Source organism: Squalius cephalus (genome assembly GCF_949319135.1).
Source record: "Squalius cephalus genome assembly, chromosome: 2".
NCBI lineage: Eukaryota > Metazoa > Chordata > Actinopteri > Cypriniformes > Leuciscidae > Squalius > Squalius cephalus.
The window spans coordinates 46,903,161-46,924,373 of record NC_137123.1 but is presented as its reverse complement, the minus strand read 5'-3'; the positions used below and the strand labels follow the sequence as shown (position 1 = coordinate 46,924,373).

The following is a 21,213-nucleotide window of genomic DNA, read 5'->3' as shown; positions in this document are numbered from 1 at the left end:
TATATATATATATATGTATGTATATATATATATATATATATATGTATGTATATGTATGTATATGTATGTATGTATGTATGCATGTATGTATGTGTGTGTGTGTGTGTGTGTGTGTGTGTGTGTGTGTGTGTGTGTATATATATCTTCCTACCATTGTCCGGGAAGCAGACACACTCTGTCAGTTCAAAGCCAGATTAAAGACACATCTCTTTGACCTAGCATTCACATAATACATTATAGACTTCTATAATTTAATGTTAGGCTGCATAGATTAGGTCAGCCGGAACCGGGAACACTTCCCATAAATCCTGATGTACTCGTTACATCATGAGAAGAATGGCATCTACGCTAATTTTAGTGTCTGTGTTTATCCCGAGGTTTTCCTGCAGCCTGCCGGATCCGGGCCGTATCCAGATCTGACGAAGGACCTTCGCCTGGACCTGATGACAACGCAGTGCTGAAGTGCCAACTAGTCTCTCCCTATGGAGGATCCCACTACCACTCTACAGATAAGGCGTTGTCGGGAAATTCGTTTCGCGTTCCTACCCCAAAGCAACAAAATAAAATAAAATTCTTTATCAAAATTTATAAGGAAAGACAAGTACTTTGTTTAGGCTTGGCTTGTAGGGAATTCCAAACCTGCGTATTTTCAAACGCACATAACTATAGAACCCATTCTAAATGCGCATGTGAACGCCATCAGCGTTTCTCACAGGTTCGCGTTTAAAGTTTGTGTAGAGGGAATGGTGTCGTCTTAGCGGCCCCTAATTTAATAACAAATGATCGTTGCGACGGAAGCAAATCAATCAAAACTAACTTTAGATGGAAAATAAGTGTGTGTGTGTGTGTGTGTATGTGTGTATATATATATATATATATATATATATATATATATATATATATATATATATATATATATATATATATATATATATATATATATATATATATATATATATATATATATATATATATATATACACACACACACACACGCAGTAAAAAATAAAAAATAAAAAAAATCCTTTAAAAGATCTGACTAATTCAATTCCTTTTTTTCATCTAATGAGCAACAGGCTTTTAAGAGAATTTAACTATTCTTGTCAAGGCAACAAAAGACTGTTTAGCATTTAACAATGCAATGAGAAGCTACAAACCTTGGGCTTTTAAAATCAAACAAAGGTGAAAGAACATTACATGAGCATTATTTGCTTGTATACTACAGGCAAACATTACCCTGATAGGCAAATATCCAACAATTGCAATGAGATTCACATACAGCTCAACAATCTAATCTACACTGTGATGATCAACTGTTAATTCATAACATAAGTTGGATTTTTTTTGCAGTGTACTTAAATTCTTTATATTTAAATATTTGTATTTTTATATATTTTATACACTATTTAATGGTAAAATATAATCTGAAAAATATTTACATTTTATAATCTGAAAATATAAATTGAAATATTAGTTAACTAAAGACATTAAAGATTGACAAAAATAAACTATAAAAAAAAAAAAAAAAAATCAATTGCTTAATCTCAATATTTGAAATTACCACATTTTCTCTCCAAACATTTCTGTGGAGCCCATAACACCCTCTTGCTGCCCCCTAGTGTGCCCAGAAACCAGTTTGAAACCCACTGTGCTTTCAGATAAAGAACAGCATACTGTCAATAGGCTAATTAAATAACCACTACTAAACTACGGCTTACAATCTAATACTTAGCAAGGTCAGCTAGTCGACCATCTTGACCCCATCCCTACTAGACAGGCAGTGCACTAGATTGAGCCAATATGTTGTTAAAAAAAAACCTGACAAAACATTGACATCCTTTTGAAAAGGCACACTCCAGACATCACTGTTCTGCGAACTTCAGCCCTGCTGTGACTGCCTCAATCAGATAAACAGTGTTCTCATCCAAAACACAAGGCGGAGGAGACGCTCTCCACACACAGATGTGATAAGATGCTCTCTGGAGATTCACTCACCAGTAACAGTGCGACCTTCTTCATACTGCGATTCCCCATGGCAGCTCAGAGAGACTCCGCTCAGTCACAGAAACAAACGGTGAAAGGATTTGCGGGTCGTCTTCTGTCAGTGCGATGACAAGCGTGTCGACATCATGAGGATGAGGAGGGTCTGCACGCTCTTGCATTCCCTCCCCTCGCTCTTCTCCATCTCCTCTCATTTGCATTTCCTCTTTGCTCAAAAACAGACCCAATCTCTCTATTTTGTTTCCATCTGACTAATCCACAACGTTTGAATTAAACTGCTTATGTATATAAAATGTCATGCCAAAATACACACATTACTGGAGTAAATGTTTATGGCCTTGGAGGTTTACAATTTGTGATCAAACACTGAAACCAAAAAAAAAAAAAAACGGGCCAGACGTCTCAGATCCACAGACACATGTATCAATTATGGTGATTGCAGAATGACAACCATTGGCTGGAGAGTCAGTCTCTATGTCAGAGACGTTCCTTTTAACCAATCAGACTGGAATTATAGGTCACTTGCATCTGACCCCATAAACATCAAAACTCGTCTCCATACAGATGTTGAATTTGACAGTATGTTCAAACTTTAAGCATATAGGAACAACCAGTCAGATCAAATAGTGCAAAACGCTTTCCTTTGGAGGTCAATGACGAGTAATAACAGGCAGCTTGCTGTTTAAAACCTCAGAAGTGGACGAGTCCAGACATGACTTTTCCCACAGAACACTATAAGTAGCCAATCCGACCCATATAATATCTGGAATAACATGAGGGTGAATAAATGACAAGATTTTCATTTTTAGCTGAATCATTCCTTTAACTCCGGGTTTTCCAAACTGGGGGTTTGTGAGGGAACTGCAGAGGGTTTGAGAGTCGATGAAAAGCTAATCAATATTTTAAAAAGTCAAATTAAATAAAATAAAAAGGGCTGCACAAGTAACCTACATAAAACTGAAATCACAATATGGCTTAGTGTAATAATCCAAACACGACTTAGTCTGATGAGCTGTTCATTTACACGCAAGGTTTAGCATTTGAAAATGAAGAATATATGACATTAGTATTGTCACATGTAATATAAAATTATTCTTATTATTATCTTCAAATATTATTAGTAAATATAAAGTAAAATTGTAGCATTATAATAGTAATATATCTGTCTTCATTTTATAATTAGTTAAAAATAAAAAATACATAAAAACAATAAAGAATGTTTTTTTAATTTATAATTTTGCCAGGACGTTTCAGCAGCTACAAGAGATTAAATGTTCATCTCATATTGCGATTTAACCTCCAATATGACGATAATTTTTGGACTAAATTGTGCAGCCTTATACTGTAAATAAATCATTTTAAAATAAAATAAAACACTTAATAAAGATTAAATATATTGTATGTTAACTGCATGTCAATATGATCATTAACTAACATCAGAGAACTGTGAACATGTTAAATAATTAGAAATATTAAATTAAAATCTCAGGGGTACTGAGATTTTTTACATCAAAGGGGTTCGGCTAAAAAAAAAAAAAGGGAATCCCTGCTTTAACTTCCATCACCCAAGTGATCTGAGAATGTGAGAACAAAAAGAGCAATTTAGTTTTAAAATGAAAACTATCAAGCTAATCCAGAAATGCCTGAGCACATTCGATACAAGCCAATTCTTGACATCACCAAACCAACCTGTTTGAGGCATAATCCTTCATTTAGTCAGGGATGTGATGTTCGGGTTATGAATGACAGTTCATCACTCCATAAAATCAATTCTCACAACAAGATGATTGTTTATCTAATGCAAAGCCAAAAACGACCAGTAGAGGGAAACAAACACCATGACTGCAGAAGCCCTGACTCAATCCCATCAACATCTGCCCGCATTAGATACTTCTCACTACATTAGACTTAATCAGAAGAACATTTCCATTTGAACTAAGGACCAATTGAGAAAGTGAACTTCAGTCGCTTACCTTATTCTTGAAGACAGAGGGTGAGCTTTGGTGCTGTCGTCCAGAGGACTGGTCCGTGTTATCATTAGGGTCCGAAACACTGGTCCTGAGGGAGGGAGAGTGGAGGCCATCCTCTCCTTCCTCCTCCTCTTCAGCCTCCTCCTCCTCCTCTCTCCCACTGTCTTCTGAATGTTCAAACTCATCGCTGTCCTGGTCCATTTCCTCCTCGTCGCCATTCTCCTCTTCCTCCGGCCGGTCGTCATCTTCCTCAGAACGAAGCCCCGCCCCGACCTGCCCATCCCGTCCGCCGTTATTATTCTCCTCCTCCTCGTTCTCCTCCTCGTCGTCGCGATGCCGTCTCCGCCTCCGGCGCTGCTCCTGCTCCCACATCCACTGGGCGCCCTTCTCGGCTCCGTTCACCTCGCTCCTCCGTCCTTCCTCCACCGGTTCGCCTCCGGAAGGCCATGGCTCCTCTTCTCCTTCCCGTCTGCCCTCTTCCTCCTCGCCCGGTTCTCTCCTCTGCGCCTGATCCTCCTGCTCCTGCTCCTCCAGCACCTGGTTGTCGTGCTCCGCCTGGGGCTGGGGTGTGCGGCCGGAGGTGCTGTTACCTGCCCCGGGCCTCTGCTGCTGGGCCGCCCTGCTGCCGCTGCCCCCCGACAGCAGATCCTGGTTCATTTCCAAAAGCCAGCTTGCTACCTCCTGCACCTTCGCTAGGCTGTCTGAAGAGGACAAGGACTTGGCATTCTGAAAGAGAGATGGAGACAGAAAAATGGTTCAAATCACCATGAAAATCAACATAAAAAGGCAATAAAGGCATGTGTTGGGGCTGGTTATACAAGAGATAACCAGAGCATGCAGGAAGTGGGTAACTCATTCTTTTATTCATGCCTGTGAAATAAAACAATAGACATTTGCATCTATGCTGGGAAAGATGCAATATGAGGATCCCTCAAACAATGGGCACCTCTCCTGCTTGGCAGTTGATCATCTACACTAGGCTTGGCCTGGAAACCACGGCAACAGTATCACTTCAACACATGCAAACAAACATTCAGTTTCATTCAGACATTCAAGTTTCTGTTTTTACTCTATTCCATTTCAATTCTACTGTCTTCTTAAAAAACTTGCATGTTTGAGTTCACGTATTGTAAAATAAACACACATGAGGTACCGTTCAAAAGATTGGGGTCCAGAGGATTTATTTTGCCAAAGATATTACTTTGATTTTTTTATTTTACACATTAAATTGATCAAGTGTCGGTAAAAACATTTATGATGTTACAAAATGTCATATAACTGCTGTTCGTTTGAACTTTCTTTTCAGTTTCTACTTGTATTTTAAGCATCTTATTTTCACCTGTGATGAGACATTTTTCGTGAGCACCAAATCAGCATATCAGAATGATTTCTGAAGAATCATGTGACACTGAAGACTGGAGTAATGGCAGCCATCACAGGAATAAATTGCATTTTATTATATCAAAATAGAAAATTATTTCATAGAATTGCAATAATACTTCACAATACTACTCTTAACTGTATTTTATCATCAAACAATTCTTCAAAAATAAAATGTTAGACTCCAAATTTTATTTTATCTCCATCAATTAGAACATGAATTGATACTTAATGCACAGCTATGTGGAGGAAGATTACGGACCAATCACATTTCGCCATTGGGGGCAGAAAGTCTTGACAAAAAGTCTTTAACACAGATTCACTATTCAAGGTAAATTTAGATAATAAAAAAACACCAATCACTGCTATAACAGATCAAACACACTCACTGACAACCATAAAAAGCCAGCAGAGGGCATCACTGCCAAATAAGTGCAGTTCATGTACAAGGGTTTAGTATCCAGACATATAATGCCACGTCTTGCAGCAGGATGTACACAATAATATCATGTTACAGTAAGGATGGCCCAACAGTGTGAGTGAGTTTCTGGCTCATTGGCGGAGCTGTTTGCCCTGAACCAGGTTTTTACTCTTTTACACATTTTTTTTTTGGATGTACATCACTCTTTTGTTTTGCGGCATGTGGTTTTAGGACTACTGAAATGTTAGCTGGGCAAGTAAAAAAAACAAAAACAAAAAAAAATAAAATTTTTTAAACCTTTTAAATAAACCTTTAAATTAAACCCTGTACTAACTTCACAGAAAGAGAGGCCAGTAAAATGATAGATAACGGTACAAGTGAAAGCAGGGATGAGCAGTGTAATCCAACCAGGAGTGTGAAAGCACGCGAGTTTGATAGAGACTTGATTAAGGTAATTGAGCGTGCACAGATGGGCCGAGACGATAAGAGGCTGACTGACTGCATGAATGTTGTTGTGTGCGCATAAAAATATACAAGAAATAAGATATTTAACAAGACCTAGACACCATGAAGAGGGTACCTGTCAATTAAGACATGATTAACACAATTCTTCTCAGTGTTTATTTTTGTAACAAGTGGCCATTTTTTGTCCATAATTCATTAATGCACATTACTATAAAATTGTCAATCTTATAAATTAATGATAACTAGAACTATAAAGTTAATAATCGTTCTAATTCTATTATAATTCTATTAATAGCAACACAGACATGATGTTGTTGGAATCACTTTCAGAATGTATTCCAGCTGATGAATGATAAAAACATTGCCAACGAATTAGAATCCATCCAAGCAGTAGCACTTGGATGCAAATACAGTTATCATTATATTTATATTTACTGTTCTTACTGCATTTAGCTTTTAGCATTTATGGCCCTCAGCAGTCTGTTGGCAAATTAAAAGAATTTTAAATCAGAAATTCAATGATTGTTGAATTTTCTCATTGTACATGTTTGGTTCACTAAAAGAACCAGCTCAAAAAATAATTCAATCTAGCGGGAATTAAACGATATAGTTTGCACTGATCAATCTGTTAAGTCAGGAACTAGTAAACATTAGTGAGGAATATTTAATATATTGTCAGAATATACACACAATAATAAATGATTGTCAATCTAGCAACATGTTTTTTTTTTTTTTTGTCCAGATGGTTTAGTTACAGCATCTACCAGCAGGGGCGAACAGAACCATTCTAATCTGCTAAACTTTGTCCCTGTTCTTTAAAACAAGAAGCATCCATTACAGCTATATCCTTCATCCATCAGATCTATGCGTTTACTTCTCTCAGAGGTCTGAATTAGGCTCTAATCACAGCATATATATGAAGGCAGAGATCTCAGGGCAATTTAAAACGGTTTAAAGCATCTGATTAGATGAGCCTTTGATTACCGAATCCTTTCCTTTATAATAGAGAAGATCAGAGCAAGATCTAATTGGAAAATAATTATGTGGCGATGAACTTCAAATAGACATTTCAATTTCCCTTCCCATACAGAAGCCGAACAAGGTGAGCTCTATAAGAAAACCCATCCGTCCTCTGGTGACTAAACTGAAACTTGGTTAGTTTCTCAACGTGCTAAAAAGCAATTACTTAGCAAAGTGATGCCAGTGCAAACACAAAGAGCTTGTGCCTGGTGAAGTGGGCTATTCTGTGTCTTGAAGGTACTGGGCTTCCTGTTAGTATTCATGTCCTGCATGCTGGTCTATTCGTGCAACTGCATTAGACACAGAATACAATTAGTGCTGTTAGACTGCACAAGTGAACCAGTGTGTGATCAAGTGACAGTACTGCAATCTAACCGGCAACACACACGATAACATTAAGCCTCATTTGCATTGAGGGTGAGACTGTTAAAGTGTATGAAAACTGCTTTAACAACAGTAATTTGGTTTAGTACGCCTCACAAAGAATGCTGCCCCCGTCTCCTCTTGCTGAAGGTTTCTGCATTTTTGAAGACAGATGAGTAAGTCTATGTTCTGTCATCAGCAGTAAAGTGGGGAGCTGAAGGATTCCAGAGGCCCAGGTATACTTAATTTTCCACGTTGTGCTTCGTTTCGCACACAGTTGGGTGCGTGAGCCTTTCAAAGTTTACTCCTTAGGCCGTGAGTGCGCATATCACGTCTTTTTGCACTATCTAGAGGACTTTGTTTTCAAGTGCTCAAGTCACCTCGCAAATTACATCACACAAAAAGTAAAAAAAAAAAACCCAGACGAAACCATCATAAATATGAAGAATTCATTTATAAGGACTTGGTATACATGCATTTCGAACTAGATTTTTAAAAGCTCTTTTCTTTCATTTACTGTAGACATTAATTTGTCATTGACCTGCAAATCACTTGGGAAAACATCTTAAGGATTCAGGCTGGGTATTTTCACCAGCACAAAATAACCCAAAGTGCCTGGGTTTGAACTTGGAGGTAAGTGTAATTCAAGGGAACAAGACAAACACTTGAAGCAAACAAGTCAGTAATAAATTCATCAAATTCTTGCATCAAAAAGCAAGCAAAACAAACCAAACATTTACATGACTAATGAATACAGCACAGTTTATGCGATGACACAGGGAAAACTCCAGAAGGTTTATAAAAGTATTACTTTCCAGACATACGCTCTGATATGGAAAACTGGAAGCATTGCCTTAAAGAGAAGCATTTGGCTTGGCTCCCGGGGAACGCGGCCAGGCTGGCGTAGGCGAGCAGTCTGATAAGGGAGTGAGGTGCATCATTTCTTTAGTTATTACCATGGTGTACACTTCAGCAGCAGCTCATTTATCTACATCTAAAGGGGCTGAGAGGAAGGTGAAGCCAAAATGGGTTTTGGCACATCCTCTCAGAGAGAACGTTTTCAAAGGAGGTGAAAGGGAGGGAGGAGAGAGTAGCGGTATTATTGGTTTTCCAATGTCATTTCCTACAAATCTGCCCGACTGTCATCTCCTCTTGGACACATCAGTTACAGGAAACATTATGAATGAACAGGAAAAGAAAAGATTATATTTATTTATTAACCAAAGGTACCTGGATGGTTCTTTATGATAAGAACCAAGCCAAATAAAGGGGAAAACCCATCACCTGGTTTCTGAAATCACTAATTCACTCAAAACTGCAGCAATTACTTTTGCGCCGTTAGCGGCAGAATAATTGGCAAAATGGTAAACAAGCCCATTTTAAAGATCCTCAAGTACAAAAGACGAACAGAAATTTGGGTGACTATCTGCAACCTGTGCTGGAAAACAGATCTCCTGCAGAAAAACCTTATTAGAAGCATCAATTGGTACTTCTAAAGGCTTGCAGTTTAGTTACAGCAATAAGGGTTGGGTTGTTAGAGAAAAATGGTTTGTGAAAAAAGACAGTTTCTGTGACCTTGAGTGGCCAGGCAGAACAAGCTGAAAAGACTATCCATTGACAGGCTATGCATAGCTGAACTGCATGAGCATCATACTGAAAAACCTCAATATGTCTCCATAATTAGCTTATGCAGAAACCATACCCTTTGGCATTAAAGAGATTTTAGCTCTGTGCTACTGTAGTATGTTTATTAAAGGGATAGTTCACCCAAAAATGAAAATTCTGTCATCATTTACTCACCCTGAAGTTGTTCCAAATCTGTATAAATGTCTTTGTTCTGCTGAATACAAATGAAGATATTTTGAAGAATTTTGGTAACCAAACAGATCTCGGTGCCCCATTGAGTACCATAGTATGTTTCCCCCTACTATGGTAGTCAATGGAGCCTGTGATTTGCTTGGTTACAAACATTCTTCCAAATATCTTCCTTTGTGTTCAGCAGAACGAAGACATTTACAGTTTTGGAACAATTTGAGAGCGAGTAAACTTTGACAGCATTTTCATTTTTGGGTGAATTATCCCTTTAATAATGGAAGGAAGATACTAATTGAAGAAAGTAGGAAGTAAGGAATAATGATAGACTGAAATATGAGGTCAATTAATCATATAATATTCAGGTTATGACCTGCATCTGAATATGCAAACTTCCCTGCTATATAGCAGGTGAAAAACGGTATGTGAAATGTATTCATAAAACAACTGGCAAAAATACATGGATGACCTACTAATTCTGCCGAGATTCTGAAGCATGAAACCAATGGACACTTCACTATCCCATGAGACCACTGGAGAGGAATGGCACATGACAGTGACAACATGACAGATGTAGTACGTCCGGATTGCATTCATACTACAAACAAGTTCACTTCTCAGCAAATGTAGTATGCAATTTCAGATGCATTTACCTCCCTTCTTTATCAAATTCTTTGAATTCTACAGAGAGTTTTTAGCCAGTGATAAAATGTAAAATGTGAATAGCGCTCTGACTCTAAGTGGCACCGAATGCCAATTCCACTGAATCTCTTCAGACCGTTGAGTTTGCATCGTCTGAACAAGCCTGACATAGAAGTTCCTCACCATACACAAACACCTCTTCAGCGGAAGACATCACAAGCTGTTATTGTGAATGCTTCGCTTCACTGCCGTGTTCCGGCGAGAAGACGTACAAGAAGCTGTGGTCATGAGGTGCAGTCAAAAGAGCTACTTTCATTCGAACATCTAAAGATTTTACAATCCAAAAATGTCATAAGGCTAATACCCAAGACCTTTCCACACACACAAACATGTTATTTTTTTGTCCATGTCCACCACCTTGCCTCCAGGTATCATAGAATAGAGAGGTAAAATCAGCTAAAGGACAGAGACACAGACAGGTGTAAACACAGCTCTACTGTGGTAGAATGACTCACGACCCTGAGGGGAAAGCATTCCTCATTCAAAAAAAAAAAAAGAGGACAAGGTCACTGCAAAAAGAACTACTGGCTGGAAAAATAGCTGGATGGAGCAGTGATGTGGCTGCTTGGTGAGTCGATGTCGAAGTGAAGTGGTAGTGCATGTTTTTTACGGATGCAAGACATCATGACCATATCAGTTATTGGTCAGTGTTTTTTTACATTTATTGATATCAGTTGATATTAGATATAAATTGGTCACTTTTACAACCTTTGATTTCAGTGGATGTAACTGTAGCAGATAGGGCTGCCCCCTAAAAATGGACGAAAAGAGGCAGTCACCCAAATTTTAATTAGACGGTTGGTCAAAGAAAAAAAAGAAACTCCACAGGAAATGGAGTCATGCAGTCCGTAAGTAATTAAATTATTATCATAAATGTGCGACTAGTCAACTAATGGCTTAAATGAACGGTCGATTAGTGGACTAGAAAAAATCTTTAGTCCTGGGCAGCCCTAGTAGTGGAGCTGTAAAAACTATATTTAGCATGCAAAATGTTCAAATGTTTTATTACTTCATTAATATTAATTATGTTACAATTAAATGCAAAGCCTAAATTCACTTGGCTGATTTAAATTTTTATGAAGTTTTAAAAATATATATTATTTGCTTATAGGTCTCAACCAAACTTCAATGTTGGTCGAACCCTAATGTTTTCTAAAGCTTTTCTATTCTTACTGTCAAAGAAATTTTAGGTGTCCCAGGAGCAATGGGCCTCATTCACCAATATCTTCCTAAGAATTTTCTTAACTTTGCACTTAATAAAACTTCCTAAGAAAAGTCTATGTTGGATTCATGACATGTTCTTAAACAACAGAATTGATCGCACGGGTGTTCTTAGGATTGATGAATCCCATGTCTTCGTAATTGAAAGCGCGTGACAGTTGTTCCCAATTAGCATAAGAAAACGCCCCGCAAATTCCCATACAAGGACATGACACTTCAGGGCCGTGTGCAAGAAAAGTTGGAGAATGTCCAACGACGCCCAGACGGTGGTGGTCCACCAATCACCAAACGAAAAAAGACCTTCAGTAATTCTGAAATAGAAATTCTACTGCAACAGGTAAATGTCAAACGAGGCATAATATTTGATTTAATCAGCTTAATTGATGATGTAAATTGCAGTGTTAGTGTTTTTTTTTTTTTTTTTTTTTAACAATTGATCAGAAATACATTACAGTAAAATACTATCATTGTAAACGACTCTAGAATTAAATAAAATGCAGTAACCAATTATTTGGAGCAAACTGTCATCACTCAAATGTGCATAAGAGTGCTCTTGAGTGTGCATAGATTTTGTTCTTAGCTAAGAACAAATCCAAGATAAGAAAACATTAGTAAATGTCAGAATCTTCGTAAAAAGTGCGTAAGTGGGGTTTGAGAACACATTTCTTCGTAAGAACGGTTAGTGAATGAGGCCCAACAATTTCACAGTCAGCATAAAAACCGCTCAGACACAAAGAAAGTGTCATTAAGTACGTAGGACGTTAGCCTGGAAACACAGACCTAAATCTGAAAGATTAATGGTCTGGCATCAACTAATGAAAATCGGCCAGCGCGAGGGGCGGCACCAAGCATGCATTTTAAAATCTCACTGCACGCAATTGGATAACACTACGCTCAATCGCAACAAGCCCCATACGCTTAGCAACCAGCGGAGCTAACTGGTAGATTAGACTCTTGCCGTATCCGGTCGGCAAAACCGCAATTACGCCCTTCTTGCAAAGGAACGATTTGAGCGCCGTCTTCTGTTCCTCTTTTAGATAAAAAGCCAAGTCTAACTCGTTCATTGTAGCGGCCAAAGCCGTTTCAAACAACTGGTGTTCATCCATAGCCATCTTTGCAATGTTTTCTAATGACTTCGACGTCACAGCGCTGTCGTCATCTGTTAAGCTCGCCTCTGGCCATCATTACTCGACGCCAGAGTAACTCGCTGAGCAAATTCAACTTGTGCTCTCGCAGGAACTCTGGATTTTCAGGGTAGTAGGACGCCATTCACAGCAAAAAAAGAATTCAGTGCAATACATTTGTTTGTGTCCCACAGGCAATGTGTGCAGATCACGTTCACCTGTCTGTCAAACTCAGACTAAAAATGAGCTGCCAGAGAGGAGATAACATTATCAGTAATTTCAGTATTATTATCATTTCTTTTTTTAATCTGGCTTTGCAGGATTGTGATGTTTACACAGTTTACAAGGCAAAGGGACCATGAACAACTGATTGATTGTTTTTTTTGGTAATTTGTTTGTAATATGATTTTTTGTTAAACCAATTATGTTTCAGTACATACATTGGCATAAAAACAACCATTATTGGATCTAATTATTAATAAATTATAACCTTTTCTCTCTAATAATCAATATGCCCAAAATTAACTGATGTAATGGTTGCTGATACATCTTTCTGACAAAAGGGTTGTCAAAAATGCTGAGCAGATTAATCTTAATTAAAAATGACAGGTTTTTGGCTCGTTTAAACTTTAATGCAAGCTAAAGTGTTGCTGGATAGTTAAAGTGAAAGAATCGCAAACATGCAATCCAAATCAATTTCTATTGTTTAACAAAGTTAGTTTGGGTCCACGTTGTCAGATTACCATACATTTTCCTATCATAATAACACCACACTTTAGGACCTCTATGAGAATGCAATAAAATCAAGCGAGTGAAAAGATATATATATATATATATATATATATATATATATTTTTTTTTTTTTTTTTTTTTTTTTTGTACCTTCATTTTTTTTTTTTTTTTTTACAGTAGATATTTTGCACAGCCTCTTATGCCTCCTCCCAAAATTCCACTGGTAATTAGCAATAAGTTGCAGATAAAAACTTGAGAGATTTGAAGCAGTCCCTGAAGTGCTCCTGTCTCCAAATCAATTCTCTGTTCAGCTAAGACATGCACTCTAATGCAATGAACAATGCAGACTGACCCATACAACCTCTGAGCAGTCAACAAATATTTACAATTGCCCTGCAATTTAAAAGCAAGTTGAACCTACTTAGCAAGTGAATAAATAATAATTAATCATATGTGCTTAAAACATTAATATTACCTAAGGATCTGAAACCATCCCAGACAGCCTTGAGTGTTCATCCGAGTGCAACATCATGAGATGTCTCACCTACATATAGCTTGTTAATTGACTCAAGCATTACTTTGAACATTTTTGCACTGGCCAAAAAAAAAAAAAAAAAGGACAGTGACTAAAAGCTTGTGCCAATCACTTAGCCAAAGAGCCTGTGTCTAGAGCCAGGCCTTTTTGTGTATTTGTAAGTACTTAGGCAATATGTGCCCAGCCAGCAACCATGTGCTGCTGTGGATGCATCTGTATGGCTTTGGCAGACCATAGCATCAAGCTCTGATATCCCGGAACAAAAGACACAGATGTGCAGTTGAAGTACTGCAAAGGGGCACTCTATGCTGGCTCTGTCAGGATTGAAACACAAGCCTTAGTACCATTGATAATCCAGAGTACCTCTCCAACAGAACAGGCAGACGGCCAAGCAGACAGAAATCTTTTTCACAGAACATGCTGGCATTTAAATCAACTCTAAAGCTACGAGGATTTTCACAGAACTATTTTACTTTGCATTCACTGATATCAGAGGAAATAAATGAGACCTAGATGGAGAGAACATAAACCAGAGAGAATCATGTGGTCTGAAAAAAAAAAAAGAGCACCAGACTATAAGCATCACAGTCCCATGAATATCCCATGAAATAAAAATTGGAGTTTTGTGGCTTTTAGGCCCATTAGCAATCAAGCCATCTAAATGTTACTGTACTTCAAAAAGCTGATTAAAACTCACTTTTAGCAGTTATTTAAAATGTACAGCCCTTCTCTTCGGGAAAACCAACCAAAAATATCCATGACTCATCCTGCACTAGACAGATTTTTATCCAATCAACAGCATTTAACTCTTATGTGATCAAAGAACAGGGATGAGTCAATACTTTTGATTCATTTCCCAGAAGAAAAAGACTAAAACTACATAAAAGTGAATTTGTAAAATTGTCAACATTTGGGAGTCCCACATGCCCAAAAGAAACACTTGTCAAATTTGAAATGTGAAAGATGAATTTCTGTTTACAGAACATGAAGAATGGAAATTCTTGATCAATAGAAAATTTGAAAGGACAGTTAACCTAAATATCTAAGACTTTTGTTCATGTTCAAAACACAATCCAAGTCTTCTGAGTAGACACGATTGCTTTATGAACAGATTTATTGTAGGCTTTTATACACAGTAAAAACAGATCCAAAGCACTCACAACCACAGCAAAGCTATGTGGCTCAAATTGGGTGCTCAAGAAAATTAATAAAGGAAAAAACACTTGTTTTCCTTTTTATAGGCTTTTATACACATAAATATTGATCAACTCACAACCACATACGCATCAAATACGGTAAATGGAAGCTAAAACGCGCTCGCTTGATGTATAAGCACCAACGAGGTTTGTTCTCTGCTTACCATATTTGATGTGGTCTATATGCATGTACGCTAATCAATACAGAGACCGAAATCTATCAAGTTTCTTTAAATATCTGCATTTGTTCTGAAGATAAACAAAAGTTGTATTGGTTTGACTTAACTTGAGAGTGAGTAAAGGATCACCATTTTAATTTGAGCGAACTAACTCAAGTACTTCCAAGGTGATGAATGTGTGGCACGTAGAAAAAAAAAAAAAAGAAAATTCCTCACCCTACGACAACAAACTTGAAACAGTCTGCAAACATCCATCAACTGATCAAAAGTATCTTGTAGGGCTGCCCCCAAAAGATTTTCCTAGTCGACTGTTAGCCTTTCATTTAAGCCATTAGTCGATTGAGAAATAAACCATAAAAATGAGCATTTAAAATATAAACTCAGCACTCCAGCGCACACAAAGCTTTCTGCAGCGACACCGGCATGAACTTTTCTGAGAACAAAACAATCTAAAAAACAAAATTTAACAGAAATATTTTATATACATTTTAAACAAACAAATATACAGCATACTGAAACACTTCAAATGGGTATAGCTACCAGTGCAAAGTCTGCAAACAATCAAGCGGACAGACAATAGCCTTAACATTGAATGAAAACAAACAAAATAACACAAACAAAATAAACATACATTATGTATTATAAATATATATGATATTAAAAAACCAATAGGCTAAATAAATAAATAAAAATTACCTGCAAACAAACACTACAACAATATGGACAATTAAGCTATACCTGACTCAGAGTCACTATTCCCCCTCCGATCTCAGTCTTCTCATATAATGAGAAATGGACACAAGTTTGTCCACGTTGTCAGGGAGAAGTGAGCTCTGTGTCTTGCATACAATGAAGCCGGCCTTGCATGGAGGTGGAAGTTAAACATGTCGTGCAGTAAGCGCGGTAGTAATTTAGCTACAGTACCACACTCCGCACAAACACTTGGATGTGCGCCTAGGGTTGCAAAATTCTGGGAATTTTCAAAGATGGAAACTTTCCATGGGAATTAATGGGAATTAAGGGAATTAACAGGAATTTATGGGAATAAACTGGGAATTTTCAAAGTTGAGGGTTGGCTCTTCATAGGGAACTTAGATATAGTTGAGGAAAGTATATTTTAGCATAATCTTGACTAAAACAAACAGATGCCATTCAAATACACTTGAATATCCATGCCATTCCTCAATCCCATGCACATAGCACACTGCTTACTGCATGGCTATTGAGACCACACCCCCTACTGGCACTGTGCATGCCTCCATCACATGTACAGAAGCCCAAAGCACAAGACTATTGAAGGCACACATTTGAGCCTGTGGACTAAACAAAGTGAAGTAAGTTTTGATGATATTATGGGGAAATATATTTATTAAATGTTTAAATTGCAAATATCACATACAAATGTATTCATCTAGTAGATAGCAAGCTGATAAGTTAGATGCTAAATAAGCTAGCATAACTTTATTTACCACATAAGTAGGGCTGGGCGGTATGACGGTACATATCGTTACCACAGAAGTATTTTTTTATTCCGTGTATACCGCGACATGTAAATAAGTAGGCGTGGTTAACTCACGTGCAGCGTGCGTGAGACTGAGACACTGATATTTGTCAAAGAAACATGAAGAAAGACCAAGAGGATCCACAAAAGGAATTACGTTTTCAAAATTAACATGATATTTTCGGGGGGGAAGGCGCAGAAGTCAACTAGAGCAGTGCAGCACACTGAAAGTTTAGAGAGACGCACATGCTCGCAACGGGGCTTACTTGACAACAAGTTCATATATCAATATTCTAACGAATAGAAATAACCTTAAATAATGTATCTATCCATCTCTTATGTGTACAGTTACTTTCAAGCGGTTGCCGTGGTAATGAATATTTCCAAAATTCCCCAGCTTAACTTCCCATGGAAATTTACCGGAAATTTTCCGCCCCTTTGCAACCCTATGTGCGCCTAATATTAGCGCACATATATATAAACAAATTTTATCTAAGTTAATGTTAGAGCAAGCGGCCATGTAAAGTGGCTAACGTTAGGCTACTACTTGCATGTTTTAAATGATGAGTCATGTTTGAGGTTGCATGTCATCTTTTTGTGGTCATTCTTTACCCTCGCGAATTGTTCCCACACTTTGGATTTTCTGCCCGATATATTCCCACATGGACCATGTTACTGGTCACCGCATGACGTCAACAATTCCTGGGTTTTTCTCTGAGACTAACTGATTGAATAAAATGTAGTCAATTATTAGAGGGCAGCCCTAGTATCTTGTTTGGTGAGATAAACTAGTCTAATTTTTCATGAAAATGGGACATTGTTTACTATTTGTGTCAGACAAAAATATGCAAACCCAATCCAAAAAAAAAATCTGACTGACAGAAGTGACAGTAAAATCTCACCCAATTTAGCCATCAAATTAGCCTAGTATCACAATGACAACTCACAAGGCTCAAAGTCTGGATATAAAACTTCCTGCCAGCTAAGCAATTAGTTTTATTATTTATGTCATCCTGTGTTAATGTGTGATATTAAAGAGGATGCTAATCTATGTAATTATACTTTTGCAGCAGTCAAAGGGAGCAATAGCAGAGTCTAGGACGCATTCAGCCTGGTAATTCTATAAATACAAGACTAATGTCTCCTTTGTGCCCTTGAGTCTACGTTTCATTGAGGAAGGTATTAATCAATATCAGAGCCATGAAAGTATTCGGTCCAGTTTGAAAAGAGGTAACCCAACCCTTCAAGATGATGAGGCTTACCCAGGATGAGGGTGAATCGTCTCACTCAGAGAGAGAAAACCACTACCTGCCTACATTGCAATCAGAAAGCCACAGAGAGGAAGACAAAAAGCGTGAAAGCTTTTTCAGCTTTCCAATCAGCGTAGCATTGAGCACTCCTTTATCTGCAGTTTTTGTGATTACAAGGAAGAACAGGCAACTTAATGTGCTACATGTTGCCAATGCTTAATCTGCAAGCACTTTAAAAAGTTTGCTTCTTTAATAATAAATGATGTTAGATCAATTGTCCAAAAGTGGAAATATAATGTATTTTTCCCTGAAAATGTGCCTATTGTGGAGGAGAGACTAAATAACTGTCAAAATACATTATTTCCCATCATCTCAACAACAAATTATATAAGGAAAGTCAAAAAATAAAAAAAGCTTTTCCCTTCATAGCATTTTAGATAATTTGCTGGGGAATAAATATTTTCCCATGATGCACCAGATCGATCTTGTACGAAGTGAGCATCTCAGAGCCAGAGCTTTTTCAAAGCCTGGGCTTTTCAAGACTGTCGGTGCTGCTCAACAATCAGAACGGGCCATATTGACTATAGGCCACATTTGAGAGTCCATGACCTTTTACGCCACTCTTCTCTATTGCCAGCAAATTGTTCTGTTCAAAACTCTCCTTAAAAGCAGAGAGCAAAAAATCATCTGCAGACAGCCTTTAACAGATGTCTATTAAGAATGCATGTCGGTTCAAAGACAGCTCTACGGTTGTCAAGGTAGCAGGACAGCCATTAAATCACCTGGTTCCATTACAAAATCAATTACTGCAGTGCACTTGCATGGTCTCTCCAGTCCCTCTAATGGCCAAATAACAATGGAGACACTACTGCAAGGTCAGTCCTGCTGCGCCAATCCAGACAGACTGAAATGTTCATCAGGAGACTGCTAACAGCTTCTTTCTCAGAGAACAACTCTGTGACTGCTAGATGAAAAAAAAAAAAAAAAAAAAAAAATGGACCAACTGACCATTATTTAGAAAACTTCAAGACTGTGCATCACGTTGGCCTTCTTGACCTTAGTCTGGGTTAACTAATGGCTGGAAATGATAAACGTATGGTCTGTTCAGGCAGTGGAATTTAAGGTCTAATATCTGATTGTCTAAGGTCACCTTAAATTCTTTCAAACCTTTGTGTCCACTAGAAAATTTATGAAATTAATCATTTCCATTTTTTCATCACTTCAACTATCGACACCAAAGTAAAAAAAATAAAACAGTACAACCCATTAAACAGACAAGCACATTTATCCTCCTCAGCCTGGTTTTCATCAAAAATGGTATCTACTCTATCCATAACTTTTGCAACTAGTCTACAACAAGATGCACAATATATAAAAAGAGAGGATTCCTGCAGCAATTCTCAAACATTTTTTCAACAGACCTACAAGTTTTGGTTTCAGCTGGAGGTTACCTTGTGCTGAGGTGGGCAGCCAGTAGCCAGGCGCTGCAGGTGCTCAGAAGTGTGGCTGCAGGACAGCAGGTCTGAGCAACAAGCAGAGCGGCCCAGCCTCTTCATCAGCGATGAGATGATGCTGCAGCCACAACCGCACATTGACTTGCTCATCAGAAACCAAAAAAAAAAACTTGAAAGACTGATGACTCTAGCCCTGGTGGAAGAGAGGTTCTCAGTAGTCAGCTTGAGTGACAGACTGGGAGAAGAGTTTGAGTCACAAGTGGTTCCGTCAAAAGAGCGATCTGTCCCAAGGAGGAAACTGCCATGGAAAGTAAAGTTGCGCCAGAGGTCTACAGCCTCTCACCTGATTTCTAGAAAGAGTTCATAGGACATCTGAACAGTCAAGAAGACTAACCTGTGAGAGTTAACCTAAATACACAGTTGTTCATTTCAAGTCTTCTTCCCATCAAGTCTTTAGCTGTTCAAGTGTGGGGAAGATACCCAAGGAGCTCCCGTAAGTGCTGGAAGCTTGTCCATGCCTGTAACGTAGAGCCTGAAGATGCAGTTGTTCCCGCAGGTGGGTGGTGATCCTCAGATGGCTTTGGAACAGGTAGTCAGAGAGTACAGCTCTCAAACAGACCAAGCTTACCCTCCCTGCACTTCCCTCAGCTGCTTGTGATGAAGCTGCATCTCTTCCTTCTTTCTCTCCCACCCCCTCCCTTGTTCTGACACAGTCCGCTCTTTCGAGCATCTCGATGAACAGCAGCTCTGGAAGCCCCTCCCTCTCTCCGTCTCTCCTCGTCACGCTCATCTCGGCAGCCGGACTGCCTCCAGTTACAAACCAGCGTCTGATGCATCTGGATTTGTAGTGTGTTCAGAATAGCACAGTACCTGACTACATTGTGCAGAATTTGTACTGTGCTCAGTGTAACATGACCTACTACATGTGCTTAACTGCAGTATACCATCAACAATACCATTTGCAAAATATTATATTTAAAAATGCAATGTCCTCAATTTTTCATTTTCCATCTAATGAATGGACTGGATGCAATATCAGATTGCATAACTTCTTTCATGACTCGTTATTTGAGTGGACAGCCAAACATAATAGATACATTTAAGTTGAAATAACTGAAAGGCATTTTCTGAGTAAAATATTATGCAAAATGTCATGTGATAATAGAGTTTACTATCTGCAATATTTAGTGTTTCAGTTTCAAATTCTATATTTTTTACTTAAGCAATAAGCCCTGCGAAGCTGTGTTTCAGGCATGGCGTGGAGCGGAGTGCCTAAAACCCCCTTAGCTGTTCTAAATCCACTGTAAAACACAGCCTCAAGGGGCTTATTGCTTTTATAATATGGTAACTCCATAAAAATATTCATTTTAATATTTATTTTATTCATAAAATAAACACCAGCAACAAAAAATATAATGTTATAACCACTGATCTATATAATGACATTCTATAGTCAAATCAGTGGTATAACACATTTATTCCTCCGCCAAGCATTGTAGTTCCAAAGAGGTTTCCAAGCAACACATGCATCAACAAAGAATCACAAACGGCAGTTGCTCAATGCGCAGTAAGTAATGGATAATGTAGAGCGAGGCGGTTGTTATAGCGAATACAACCCCGACAGGCTGAAGGGGTTGTATTCGCTATAACAACCGCCTCGCTCTACATTATCCGGCTTATTACATGGCTACCTACCAAATAAATCAATAATTTGACAAAATATTGATTTAAAAAGGAGTTTATTTATTTAAAAACGATTGTATTGCTTCCGCTAAAGAAAATAGTCCGTTCCGTCTCTACGGTTAGAATCCTGCGTCCATAGCAACGCTCTGTTTTTCATGGCAATGGTGTGTTATACTTTGCAGCGGTCTGTTATCAAGAAATAAC

General features: G+C 38.1%; 1 protein-coding gene across 1 annotated transcript in view; it reads right to left on the bottom strand.

Annotated features, from left to right (window-relative positions):
• Positions 1–21,213, bottom strand: part of LOC307149385 (uncharacterized protein) — a gene marked incomplete at its 3' end in the record, with an annotated part of 91,170 nt that overhangs the window by 12,737 nt on the left and 57,220 nt on the right. Inside the window, exon 3 of the mRNA XM_079855682.1 lies at positions 3,975–4,697. Within this exon, the coding sequence (XP_079711808.1) occupies positions 3,975–4,628 (654 nt within the window). The 5' untranslated portion in view covers positions 4,629–4,697. The remainder of the gene's footprint in view (positions 1–3,974; positions 4,698–21,213) is intronic.